At 39.4% G+C, this 13230-nt stretch overlaps 1 protein-coding gene across 6 annotated transcripts in view; it reads right to left on the bottom strand.

The window, feature by feature from the left end:
- Eif2a (eukaryotic translation initiation factor 2A) overlaps positions 1-3781 on the bottom strand; it is a 36105-nt gene extending 32324 nt beyond the window's left edge. For 2 of the 6 annotated variants that reach the window (XM_048793963.1, XM_048793960.1), the window contains exon 1: positions 3678-3767. In XM_048793963.1, the coding sequence (XP_048649920.1) occupies positions 3678-3705 (28 nt within the window). In that variant the 5' untranslated portion in view covers positions 3706-3767. Of the gene's footprint in view, positions 1-3062; positions 3067-3677 lie in introns of those variants that run through there. The other 4 variants (XM_015486902.1, XM_048793961.1, XM_048793962.1 and 1 more) reach the window with 4 other exon arrangements.
- Between the last annotated feature and the right edge of the window lie 9449 nt (positions 3782-13230).

Below are 13230 nucleotides of genomic sequence, written 5' to 3'. Positions count from 1 at the left end.
ACCACTTATAACAACAGGTTTATTTCATATCTTGCTATATTGAAGCCTAACATTTTGGACCTATAAGAAACTTTATTAGATTAAATAACCAGTTTGCATGATTTCCTTATAAAAATGTGAATAAATGGATACATAAACTTACTAGGAAAAACAAATTCAATTTCATAGGAGAACATAAACTGTTTCACAAATTAATAAAAGCAAAAATAAATATGGATGCAAAACAAACTTTTCCATAACTGCAACAATTTTATTCTACACAAAACTTTAATAAAAAACCACTTGAGTTAATATCTGAAGGTGAAACAGTGAACAAGATGTGAAACTAGCTTGAGAGCGTATGTTCACACTTGATGTGATCTTTAGTAAAAGAGGATCAGCAAACAGAATGGAATAGTTCTAAAACAATAAATATTAGAGTTTTACACAGTAACTGTTTAAAAAACAATAATTACAACAACTATTGTATCTACATAATCTTTTCTAAGCTTACTAGCCTTTTTGAGGCTCATACAATTTATTACTCTAGGCCTGAGTTAGAATTAGAAAAACACCGGGCTTCAACAAACACAGTCATATGTCAAGGATATGGTGATTCTTAAAATATACTTTTCCCACCTGTTATATTTGCTGAACTACATATCAATTTAGAAAAATGACTCAATTTTAAGTAAATTATTTCAATGACCTCATCTAGGCAAGTTGCTTAGAAATCAAGAATTTCTTGGGGCTGGGGATGTGGCTCAAGCAGTAGCGCGCTTGCCTGGCATGCGTGCGGCCCAGGTTCGATCCTCAGCACCACATACAAACAAAGATGTTGTGTCCGCCAAAAACTAAAAAAATAAATATTAAAATTCTCTCTCTCTCTTAAAAAAAATTTCTTGTAGGGGGCTGGGGATTTAGCTCAGTTAGTAGAGTGCTTGTCTCGCATGCACAAGGCCCTGGGTTCAATCCCCAGAACCACACACACACACACACACACACACACACACACACACACACACGAAAAAGAATTTCTTGTACTGTGGGGGCTGGGGTTGTGGCTCAGTGGTAGAGCACTTGCCTAGCACATGCTAGGTCCTGGGTTCAATCCTCAGCACCACAAAAAAATCGATCAATCGATAAAATAAAGGTGTTGTGTCCAGGTATAACTTAAAAAATTAAAAAAAAAAAAAGAATAAGAATTTCTTGTAATGGATGTTGTTATTTTTACATACCCAGCACCAAGCCCCTCTTTTTTAGGCCACACTAATACAGGTGAGCATACAATTTGGTCCTGACTTCTGATGAAAAACTAATACAAAGCCGAGTAAGAGACTAGACAAGACAAGCCAAAGATGGCAGCCTTTAGATTTGCTGGGATCAGTGGCAAAAATATTCTCTTTCCTTTGGAGGTGCCCGAGCTGGCTGATGTCAGCCTGAGAACAAACGAATCCAGAAGGAACCCGGCCTACAGATGAAGACAGATTTTTTTGGAGTCATGTGACTAACTGAATCCAGTAGTATGGAAGCTATTAGGTTATGTGAGTTTTGAAAATCTCCCTTTCTCACCTGCCCTTTTTTTTTCTTTTTTGGTTCTCGTCATTTCCAACTAAAAGTTTTGACTAATAAAATTTACTGGATAACCTCCAAATTATTCACAGCTCTAAGATCCTATGAATCTAATTTAACAAAAGAGTTAGGAAGTTAAAAAAAAATCTATTATTAAATGAAATACCCCAACTAAGAATGTTTACAATATTAAACAGTGTGTTTTAGTGACAGAAAAGGGAGCATGAAGTGGAATAATGCGCATAAAATCGTCACTCTGCCATCCGCAGTATGACTCTGATGAAGTAATACCTCTGGCCTCCAAGAATATGAGCATATGAGAGACAGACTGAACAATAATCTCTAAGCTCTTACAAAATCCTTGCGTATAGGTATTGTAAGAAAACTGTCATTCTTGGTAAATTTGACAAGAAATAAACGAGCTACCCTTCATTAATTTATTCCTCCACTACACATTTAGAGTGCCTATTGCTTTTCAGGTTCAGTTCTAGGTACTGAGAAGGCAGGAATTAATAATACTCTGCTCTTAACATCAAGAAGCACAGTGGCACCCACCTGTCATCCCAGCAGCTCAGGAGGCTGAGGCAGGAGGATCCCAAGTTCAAACCCAGCCTCAGCAACAGGGGAGGCAGTAAGCAACTCAGTAAGACCCTGTCTCTAAATAAAATACAAAATAGGGCAGGGATGTGGCTCAGTGGTCTACTGCCCTTGAGTTCAAATCCTCCACACCCAAAAAACAAACAAAAAAAAGAAACTAAGGGTCTAGCACAACTGGATAATTATCCTATGTAAAAAGTGAAAAAAAAAATAATAAGTACACATGGAGTTCAGAAATAGTTCAGGGAGTGACTGACTATATGGGAACAAAGGGAAAGGCTTTTACAGAGCAATGATATCTGAAACTAACTTTAATAGATGACAAAAGGTTTGCCAAATCAACAAAAAGGTCAAAATAGTCCTAAGCTGAAGAATAGATTGTAAGAAGTGAGGTACCACTTTTTACAGATTTAAAATCCACTAATTTTTAACTAGAGTTCAAATAGCCATTTAGTATTCAAAAATTATACAGTTAGGTTTGTGAGGCTAAGGAAATCATTTAATTACGTAATTATGCCATTTAAATAGTCTCAGCCCAGCATTTTATCTATCAGACTGTAGTCAGCATTTGATAAATGTTGGGTGAATGAATTGTGGTACTCCATTGTACAGGAGTGGGCATGGATCTTAAAATTAAAATGCTGAATGGCAAGAATGTCAATAAGTGCAAAAGCTTTTTCTTTGTTTTGTTTGTTTGTTTTGTTTTCCTTTTGTTGGTGTTGACACTGTGTCTTGCTAGGTTGCTAAGGCTGGCCTCAAACATGCAATCCTCCTGCGTCGGCCCTGGGGTCGCTGGGATTGCAGGTGTGCAGCATTGCGTCCAGCAGAGCAAAAGCATTTTATGGCTCCCTTTGGTTCCTTCTCCAGAGCAGACTCTTGTCTTCACGCCTTCTCCTTTCCTGCTACACGGTGACCACGACTGAAGACTTGTTCCCCTTCCCACGCCCTCTCCTTCACATTGACATCGAGTCCCGCCCAGCACTGTCCGAAACCTCATCTTCAACACTACAAACGAGTTCAGCTTCAAAACCCCAGGAGCCATGTAACATTCTACTTCCAAAACGTCCACAACTGTCTCCACGTCATGTCGGCCAGAGGTCTCCATCGCGCACTGGTAGGAGCCTCGAGGAGCGCGAGCGACACGGGCCCCTGGCCGCAGCCCCACCAGGGCCAGGAGCGCGCCGTCGGAGCTCCGCGGGCCCCGGGGGCTCAAGGCTCGTCTCCGAACGCGGTGCCCGCAACAGCAGCACTGCAGCCCGCATCAAGCGCGCCGAGTGCCGCTCCCGCTGCTGAAGCGGCAGGAGCGCAGGGAGGAGGGCGGACGGCAGCTGGGAGGGGGACACCAGCGACAAGGGCCTGACTTCCGACTGCCACGCGGTGGACCAAGAAGCCCGGGTGACGGGCCAGGCACTCCGCAAGCCATGAGAAAGCGCGGGTCGGACTCCAGGGACCGCCGGCTGGCTCTCCAGAGCAAAGACACAGACAGACCACGCCCGAGAAAAGGAGTCCCGCGCTAGTTCGGAACTCACCTGTCAACAGAGGCGTGGAAGGCGCCATCTTGTCCCGGAAAAAGAAACCCGTGCGCTGGGGTGAGAGTTCAACGAGGGCCGAACCCGGCCCCTACACGTCTCCCCAGGCGTGGAGGCTGCGAGCGAGTGCTTCCGGGGCCGCCAGCCTCGGGGCCGACTNATGGCCTTTTTCATTTATTACCTTATTATGCCCACTGTTCATATTGAGGTAAATGATTCTGTTTTCCACATTCTAATGTTTCTGAGATTTCTGTTTAACATTTTGCTTTGCCTTTCTCCTAAACCTACCAATTGGAAGCTTTCCTGATAAATGGCTGAGAGCCAAGCAGTTTATATAACCCAAAGATGATTGAATTTCAGCTTTGTGAGAATGAGGAAACATGCATATGTTATTGGCCAGGGCTTTAAAGGATGCTTAATTATTTAGGAATAAGCCAAAATCAATCTATCTAGAAAAACCTGTGTACGCTGGTGTTTTAAGTTCTTTTTATTTTTATTTACTTATTTTTTGGTACCATGGATTGAATTCAGGGGCACTCGACCACTGAGCCACATCCCTAGCCCTTTTAAAAGAGGGTCTCACTGACTTGCTCAGCGCCTTGCTTTTGATGAGGCTGGCTTTGAACTCACAGTCTTCCTGCCTCAGCTTCCCAGGCTGGCTTTAAGTTCTTTCTAAAATGATTTCCTATATGTGCAGGCTCATTTGGACACTTAACATAAAATTTAGGGAAGCTAGGATTTAAAAAATAACTTGAGGGGCTGGGGATGTGGCTCAAGCGGTAGCGCGCTCGCCTGGCATGCATGCGGCCTGGGTTCGACCCTCAGCACCACATACAAACGAAGACATTGTGTCCGCCAAGAACTAAAAAAAAAAAATAAAATGTTAGAATTCTCTCTCTCTCTCCCTCTCTCTTTATAAAAATAAAAATAAATAAAATAAAATATAACTTGATTTGGGAATGTTGCTTCGAGGTAGATCATCTGCCTAGCAGGTGGGAGGCCTTCAGTTCATTTCCTAGCACTGGAAAATAATAAAACTTTATGAGCATTTAATTGTTTTATTTGTTAAGATAGGCCTGTCTTCTTACAGTGAAGCTAGATGGCTTTTGCAAATGATTGTAAGAGTAACCTCAGATTCTTAACTACCTTAATAGGTAATTTTGCAGTTGCTAGATGTATTTTATTCAAAGCTTGTTTTAACATTTGTTCTTTCTCTTCACAGCAATTTTCCAGATTATTCAGAGTATCAGGATGGGCATGTGAAGTCACTCACCTTAAGATGTTTCCATTCTCCTGTGAATTTTAACTTGAACTCATTCCTGATGTTTGATACCCTGGTTAAAACCGATTCAGTAAAGCATCCTGCCTCAGAATGACTTTCATAGCATCCTTCATGTGTCATTCCAAGGTTTATCACGAGTCATTCCAGGTTTTCTAGTTCATACCACAGTGCCTTGCAAAAAGCACCACATGAATAAAGCAATAAAATTTGATTGTTAAACTATAGTAGTGGACCCTACTTAGTAAAGTGTAAGTTTTTTTTTTTAATGTGGTTGTTAAAACAGTATGCAGTATGAATAATTAGATTAAATCTGTGTAGACAGAGTCTAGATTTTGTTAACTCTAACATGTAAAGTGTAGTCAGCTTAATTTAAAATTTGGAATCTTGAGGTTTTTATATAGCTAGGCACTTTATTACTCTTGAGTCAAAAGCACACTCCATTATAGGGTCATGTAACTGTCCTGTAATAAGGTGCTTATAAATGGAACACAGCCTAGTTTTACCATAACAATTAGCATTCAAAAATTTTGAAAAGCTTCTGAATGCATAATACAAGCAGAGATGCTTATATATAAGCCACATCTGTTTTCATGAATTTGTTTCTATTACACTACCTTGGATTTTGCATGAGTGAGCATAACGTAAGATCCCGTTTTTAGGGGGAAAAAAATAAAGCATTTTGTAACTTAATCAGTCACTGAGGTTTCACTAAAAATTACCATGGTGGAGTGAAGTCAGGGAAGGTTTATGTCACATTGATTTCACCAGGATTATTTTAATATATCAAAGGAGTTTACTATGTTAGACAAAATTTTAAGGAAAAATGCTACTAGAAATCTATGTATCATCAAGACCTACCATTGAGTCCAGAGTGCCATAAGACATCTTAGCATATCTATAGCACTTTTTAATACCAAAAAAGGCACATCAACTAATAAGTTCCACTTAAGGTTTGAAAGCGTTTTTTCTAGGTTTATAATTAAAATGCCCTTAGGATGGGTACTAGATATATCAGTGTATAGTGGCATTTGAAATTAAATGGGTTTACTGCTAAGGATCGGTCTTCCTTTATATGATTTTATAGGTCATGATTGATCAGATTTTCTTATTAATAGTAAGGGTGAGGGTGATAAGGCAGATTCTGTGTTTTCTAGTACTGTTGAAAACTGCAAGTGTTGGCTCTACTTAGCCATAACTTGGTGCAAAAAGCCTGAGCAGCGTGTGTGTACTAATGAATTGGTAGAAGGCTGCTTATATTTGCTTTGTTAATCGCCTCAGGATATCTCTTTTAAAATAAGCTGTTTTAAGAGGAACAGAAGGGAAATCTGCTACCTAATATATACACAGTGCGAACCTCATAGGGGACTCCCGACATACCCTTGTGGAAGGAGGAGAGTAAAGGGGAGGAGTGGTTAAGGGCATCTAGGAACTTAACTGCTCCCCTAGGAGAGGAATTGGCCAACCTTGGGCCAGCAGGTTTTTAGCTGAACTTTACCTGCCTTTCTCACCCAGTAAATCAATCCCTATACTTGTTTTCCTCTTTGAAACAAGTCTTGGTTACCTAATTCTATTTTATTGTAACTTTAAAAATGAAAGTTATTGCTCTAAATTCATAGCAGGTGCCTTACTCTTTGCTTGAATCAAATCATTCCGTATCAAACTTGCCCTTGGTTTACTATAGATAATTGGCTTTAAGGTGGTTTTTGTTTTTGTTTTTTAATGTACAACAATTTTAATTTGTTAAGTTGCTATAGCTGGCAATCATTTCACATATGTAAAATTGCATTCCCTTTGTATTTCATGTGTAATTTGCCAATTGAGTGCGTTATATATTCAGGTTGGATTATGCATGTTTGGGTAAATGAAAGCTGTGTCTATTTGATTTATCGTTTAAAAATAAAGTTCCCTGAATATTTGATGCTTTTCTTCTCAAAGAAAATGATTTTACAGAGTTCTTATCTGAGTGTATTATCTTACATTTAAGTTAAAAGAATAATACCGAGAGGCACAGATATAAGATTTGTAAGAAGGGGCTAGCGGGCTGGGGTTGTGGCTCAGTGGTAAAGTGTTTGCCTAGCATGTGTGAGGTACTGGGTTGGGTTCTCAGTACCACATAAATTAATTAATTTGTTAATTAAAGTATTTTTTTAAAGTGACTAAAAAGAAAAATATATAAGAAGTAAAATGAATTAAGAACTTTTTCTACTTAGGGTATTTTCATTTCATTACCCAAGTCTGATTCAAGGAAAAAGTACAATTCTTTGATCTCCTTTCTCAGTTCAATTTTACAGATCATCTGATGTTGAGCACAACTTAAGAATAAGTGCTTACTTGGGATTGTCCCCATCTATTTACTCTGATTTTTGCTCTAATACTTCAGGAGTTAAGTTATTTCATTGCATCTGTTAGGTTATATATAATGTTGCTCAAACTAAATGGGCTTCCAAAATAAGATTCTCAGTGTAACAGGGTGCACGTACCAGATTTTAACTAACATTAAAGATGTACAGATACATTCACCCGCAGAGCCGTGAATTCTCACTGAGGTTACTTGGGTTCTGTTGGCCCAAAGGACTAACAGGCACAGCTCTATTGTAGGGCTCAGTAGTAGATCCACTAACAAAATTCCCATGTGCTTTAGCATCTGAAAATTTAGAATATCATCAGATTCTCCATTTAGAAATTGTTCTTAGGTTTGATTTGACTTTACCTACTTTTTTAGTTAGATTTTTTAAAATTGTTTTTGACTTTAACTTCAGGAGTTGACTTAAACAACAAATTCTGTCACTCTCTTAGAGCTTTTCCTGTTAAATGCAGTTCCACTCTAGACAATTCAATTACTTTATCTTCAAGTGGAATTAGGACACGTCCATACTGGGAAGGAATATTAAGAGCAGTAAAAGGCTAAAAAACTGAAAGGAAATTTTTAACTGAGCTTTCATAATTCAAATTAAATTCATACATTTCACAGAAACAGGACATGGAGAATTTAGTTGAACCGCTTTAACTTACAGATAAAATATTTTTTCAGTGAATACTCAGTAACATGCTATATCTAGATAGAGCTGTGAATAGAGTCCCAATATTCAAGTATCTTTCAATCTGGTGGAGGGGAGCAGATAACAGAAAGCATAAGAATAATTGTACATATTTCAAAGGAAAAGATAAATGATCTTGCCGTCACAGAGTTATTGGGGAGCAGAAACAGAACTGAGGTTTCTTGACTCGCTGAAGAAGTCAGAAATTGCAAAATGTACATAGCACTTCTGTTTCATGAGCACTTTGCTTCTGCTTTTAGAAAAATTATATTTATTTTTTCAGGTTGCTAATCAAAAATTTATCCTTTAATGGGTGAATTTTTTTTTCATTTTTCCACTATTTTTATTGGTACCTTATGGTTACATAATGGTGGGATTTATTGTTACATGTTTGTACATGCACACAGTATAACATAGTTTGGCGAATATCACTCCTCAGCACTTCCCCTTTCGCTCCCTATCTGATCCTTTGGGTGCAATTTCTTTTGAGAGTGAATTTAAGTGACAATTACTATTGGTGTTTCTTGTATAGCAGAAAAATCAAAGATCAAATTAGTAAGGTTTATGTCTTTAAGAATTATTTTGTATTTTGTTTTTAATATTTTTATCTGTGATGTTTAAGAATAATCCTACAATAAACTTATTTTTAAAAATAATGATTAGGTAGTCTAGTAGTTCAAGAAATGTAACAAGTGTTCTCCAAAGATACTTTTGATACCAAAGGTTCAGTGTGTTTCTATTTTGGAATGCAGATAGAACTAAATCTATAAATTTAAGTAATTACAATGGTTTCACCCAACTGCTATGTATTGCTATAAAGCTCTAATTTAAAAAAAAAAAAAATCTATGAAACATGAAAAGAATTTTTTAAAAAAGCATATTTGTGAAACTTATAAAAAGAATTTTACAAGATTGTTTCATAGTCAGTAGATAAACTAGGAACGGGCATTTTCTCACTGTTGGTCCAGCAGGAAGATGAGAATAATTGATTTAGAACTAGAATAATTTATTTAGAAGCTCTAGATATGATCTTCATTGGCCTCTTTATATCTGAGGAAATGACAGACAGTCAAGAAAAGTTAATCTTTCTCCCACCAGTGCCAGTAACACAACAAAAATTAGAAAAACCAAACTGGCTTTTCAGTATGGTAAGGATGTGCCTCAGAGGTAGAGAGCTCACCTGGGCTGTGCACGGCCCTAGGTCACATCCCCAGCACCTGAGGAAACAGGGCTCCTTTTACCTTGTGTATTAATCTCATGAGGCCCCGTGGGTTTTTCATAGAGGTGAAATCTGAAAGAGTCTGGTTTTCAGGGCTCTCCACCACGTGGCTGAACCTGCGTTTTCAGCCTTGTCCCCAGTTTCCCCTCATTGCACAGTTTCCAATACTTTTGAAAATGTTTCTGCTCATTCTCCCACATTAAAGTTCTACCTGTCTTTTCAGACCCAGCTTTCATTTCACTTCCTCTGTAAAGTTTCTTTTTCCTCTAGAAACCAGATGCACTTGGGGATTGATGACTGGGCAGTTAGCACTTAGACCATATTGAATTGTTTTGTTTCTGAGTTTCTCAGATCAAGTATAGAGAGGGGCCAAGTCTTTTTCTTTCTTACTGTTTTCTACTCTGACCACCCCCAAGGCTAGTATGGAGCTTTATACACATAGTGGGAACTCAACATTGTTGAGTGATAAAAAGAGCAATGAATGCCTTATAATAAAATAATCTTGGGGCTGTTGCTGTAGCTCAGTGGTAGAGCACTTGCCTAGCATGCATGAGGCACTGGGTTCAATTCTCAGCACCGCATAAAAATAAATAAAATAAAGGTATGCATCTACAACTAAAAAAAAAAACCTTATAAAAATAATAATCTTTAAGAAACATGTCTTGTAAATCCTCTAACCCTGGCAAAACAGTCACTCATTACTTCCAGTCCAGTGATCTCTGGTTAATGTCTGCCTTCATTACCAAAATTCAGTTTCTCTACCCACGAAGCACAGTCACACAGGATAGGCTTGATATTTGGAAATATTTCAACAGAGTGATATTTGTCCTTCAGTCATATTTAGAACAGTCATAGCTGGTGTCATTGAGAAAACCAAATAGTGCTTTATCAAAGAAGCTAACACTTCACCAACCAGTCAGTCCAGTTACAGGAAAGAAGCACAGCTGTGTCTGCCCTGCAGAGGGGTGCCTGTGAGTTGTCAGCTGCCCCTGCCTACCTCCATCCCAGGATTCAGGAAAGCCAGGACACCACCCGGGTGCCTCTTCTCCATACCAGGCCTGTGGACATTTCTCAAACCAGACCTAGCCCTGGGAAGACAGCTCCTCCTCACAGATTCCCTCACAGCAGGGTCATACCACATGACTAGCATTTAGAATGTGGTGTGGTTACCAAACCAGGCCACATGTGTTGTGCAAGGGGCACTCCCTAGACCCTTGTGGGAAAATACCATCCGTGGAGCCACACAGAGCACAGGAGCCACACAGCTCAGCTCCTGGCACCGGGAGCCCCTTGAGACCAGAGGAAACCTGCTCTATTTGATGCACCAATAAATGCACAACTGCAGATTCCTGAGCACAAATCCATCTGGAATTGAGACATAATTTCTTATAAGGCCCAAATCATAAAGGTATATAAACATTGGGAGCATTAAAGCATGCTTTTACCTAACTCCAGCCCTAGTCACTAGTGTACAGCCCACCTGTTAATTACCAGTGGATTATAAGGAGAAGGAAGGCACCACAGGAAATGAAATCCATCCCCAAATCTTAGTCACTTGTTCTTGCATGAGAACAGTATTAAGATGTGTTTTGAAGCGAGAAACATTTCTTTTGCAAAACATGCTGTGGAAATCCATATGGTGCCAAGTACACACAAGGAAAGCTGACCAGTGAAATTCAATGCCTAACCTGGGCTAATCTGCTCAGAGTATCGTCCTGGGACCAGCAGAGTCCTGGAAGCCTGTTAGAAATACAGTATCTGCCACCCCACCCAAGGCCCACTGAATCTCCATCTTTATGGATCATCCCCCTGGTGATCTGCCTGCACAGAGAACTTTGAGAACTATTGAAAGGGCTTGGGTTTTCATCCAGCTCTGGCACTAACTAGCTCCATGGTGATCAATCCCACAACCTCCTCAGGCTTCCTTTTCTTTGTGGTGAAGGAAGCACCCTCTGCCTCAAGCAGCCCTTATGAAATCTAATGATGACAAAAACACTTAAATTTAAAAATACTCTGCAAATAAGATAAGACTGACTTTGTGAACTGCAAAAACAGATTTGTGATAGGGCGAAGTGCTTTCCCCACCCCAAATAAAAGGAATAATAGCCTTCCTCTTTGATTTGGCAGGAAGTGATCCATCTTCTTAGTATCATTGGCTATTTACAAACCCCAAATTATAATTCAACCTTTTCAAAGCTTTGCCTCTGAAGGACCACTGGAAACCTGTACGATTGTGAGTCATGTCCAGCTATGGAGTGACTGCCATGTGCCAGTCCTCCAGGAAGATCTGTTGGCATTTGGAAAAGTGAGGAGAAACTAGAGAGCTTGTTGTTCCCAGAGCTTGCTCATTCATTCTATATAATTTCCTTGATGTAAGTTGTATAACAAGCAAACAAAACTTTTAAAAAACAAACCATAAAGATGGCTCCCTCACAGCAGCAACCTGCTTTGGTGATTCTTACCGCACCCCTTCTATTACTTACAACCAAATCAGCACCACTGGGGAAGCGCAGTGATGATACCAAAGCCACCTGGATGTGAAAAGGCCCTTCACAAACATATGGGCTCCCAGCCTTGAACCTGAAAATGCTTGGGTCCTCATTAAGACAACTGGAGAACCATTTAGGGAAAATGTATGGAATTTGATTTGATACCTTTAATCATTTTAAAATAAACCTAGATTTACAGAGAAGTCTCAAAGATAGTACAGAAAATTTCTGTATATCCTCTACTTAGCTTCCTTTTATATACATCTTACAAAATTAATTATAGATTTGTTTCTGTTGTTTTGTCACTTTGTACCTATGTGACCTTGAGCAATCTATTTCAGTTTCCTCAAGTATAAAATCAAGATGAGGTGGGTTTGTTCATGGAAAGCGTGCAGAAGTGAGACAGGCAGAGCAGAAGCCCCAGGTTCATCTGAGATGTTTCCCTCCCTGGCTTGAACAAGCCATTTCCCCAAGGAGCCTGCTGTTTTCCATCAGGATGTGGATTTACAGACTGCAATGTCCACTCTAAGGGAACTCATGCAACTGTGCTGACTTGCTTCTAAGACTTTAGTAAACAAAGCTTTTATTTTTGTTGTTTTGGGGAAGAAGGACGGAGTCCAGGGCCTTATACATGTTGCTAAGCATGTTGTCTATGACTGAGCTGTCCCCAGAACATTTTTTTTTAGTTGTTGATAGACCTTTATTTTATTTATTTATATGCAGTGCTGAGAATGAAACCCAGTGTCTCACACATGCCAGGCAAGTGCACTACCGCTGAACCTCAGCCACAGCCCCAGAACACATTGTTTTAAGAGAAAATGTACCATGAATTTACACTGATACTACCAACTCAAATTTGAAATTACAGGTCTTCACTTATGTCCTTAACTTTCTGTTTGTAATCGCCCTTAAACTACATTGAAAATCTTGGTTCCTAACGTTAAAATAATTGTCTAGCTGCTTTATCTTATTACCTACACAATGCTTGCAGAATAACAATACCAACTTTATTACTAGCAATGCAATTATGAAAAGTTTGGTTTTCAAAGTTTCTTTGCACTCCTTTTTGTCCCTAGATAATATTTCTTGAGGAAAGTAGAGTCAAATTCCTGCTTTTAAGTCACCCAAAGTTTATATTTAGTTATGCCACTAACTGGATACATAGGTTTATTTGTTCCATTTGATTTTTATGTTTAGAGCTTCCTTTTTAAAAAAAAATTTTGTTGAGCCGGGCACCGTGGAGCATGCCTATAATCCTAGCAGCTCAGGAGGCTGCGAGAAGAGGATCAAGAGTTCAAAGCCAGCCTCAGGAAAATTGAGGTGCTAAGCAACTCAGTGAGATCCTCTCTAAAGAAAAAACAAAATAGGGCTGGGGATGTGGCTCAGTGGTTGAGTGCCCTGAGTTCAATTCCTGGCACACGGAAGGAAGGAAGGAAGGAAGGAAGGAAGGAAGGAAGGAAGGAAGGAAGGAAGGCTTGGGCTGGGGCTCAAGTGGTAGTGTGCTCGCCTGGCATGCGTGGGGCTC

The sequence above is a fragment of the Marmota marmota genome, unplaced genomic scaffold, assembly GCF_001458135.2.
Source record: "Marmota marmota marmota unplaced genomic scaffold, marMar, whole genome shotgun sequence".
Taxonomy (NCBI): Eukaryota; Metazoa; Chordata; class Mammalia; order Rodentia; family Sciuridae; genus Marmota; species Marmota marmota.
The sequence above is the reverse complement of the archived record's forward strand: the minus strand, read 5'-3'. Positions and strand labels throughout refer to the sequence as shown.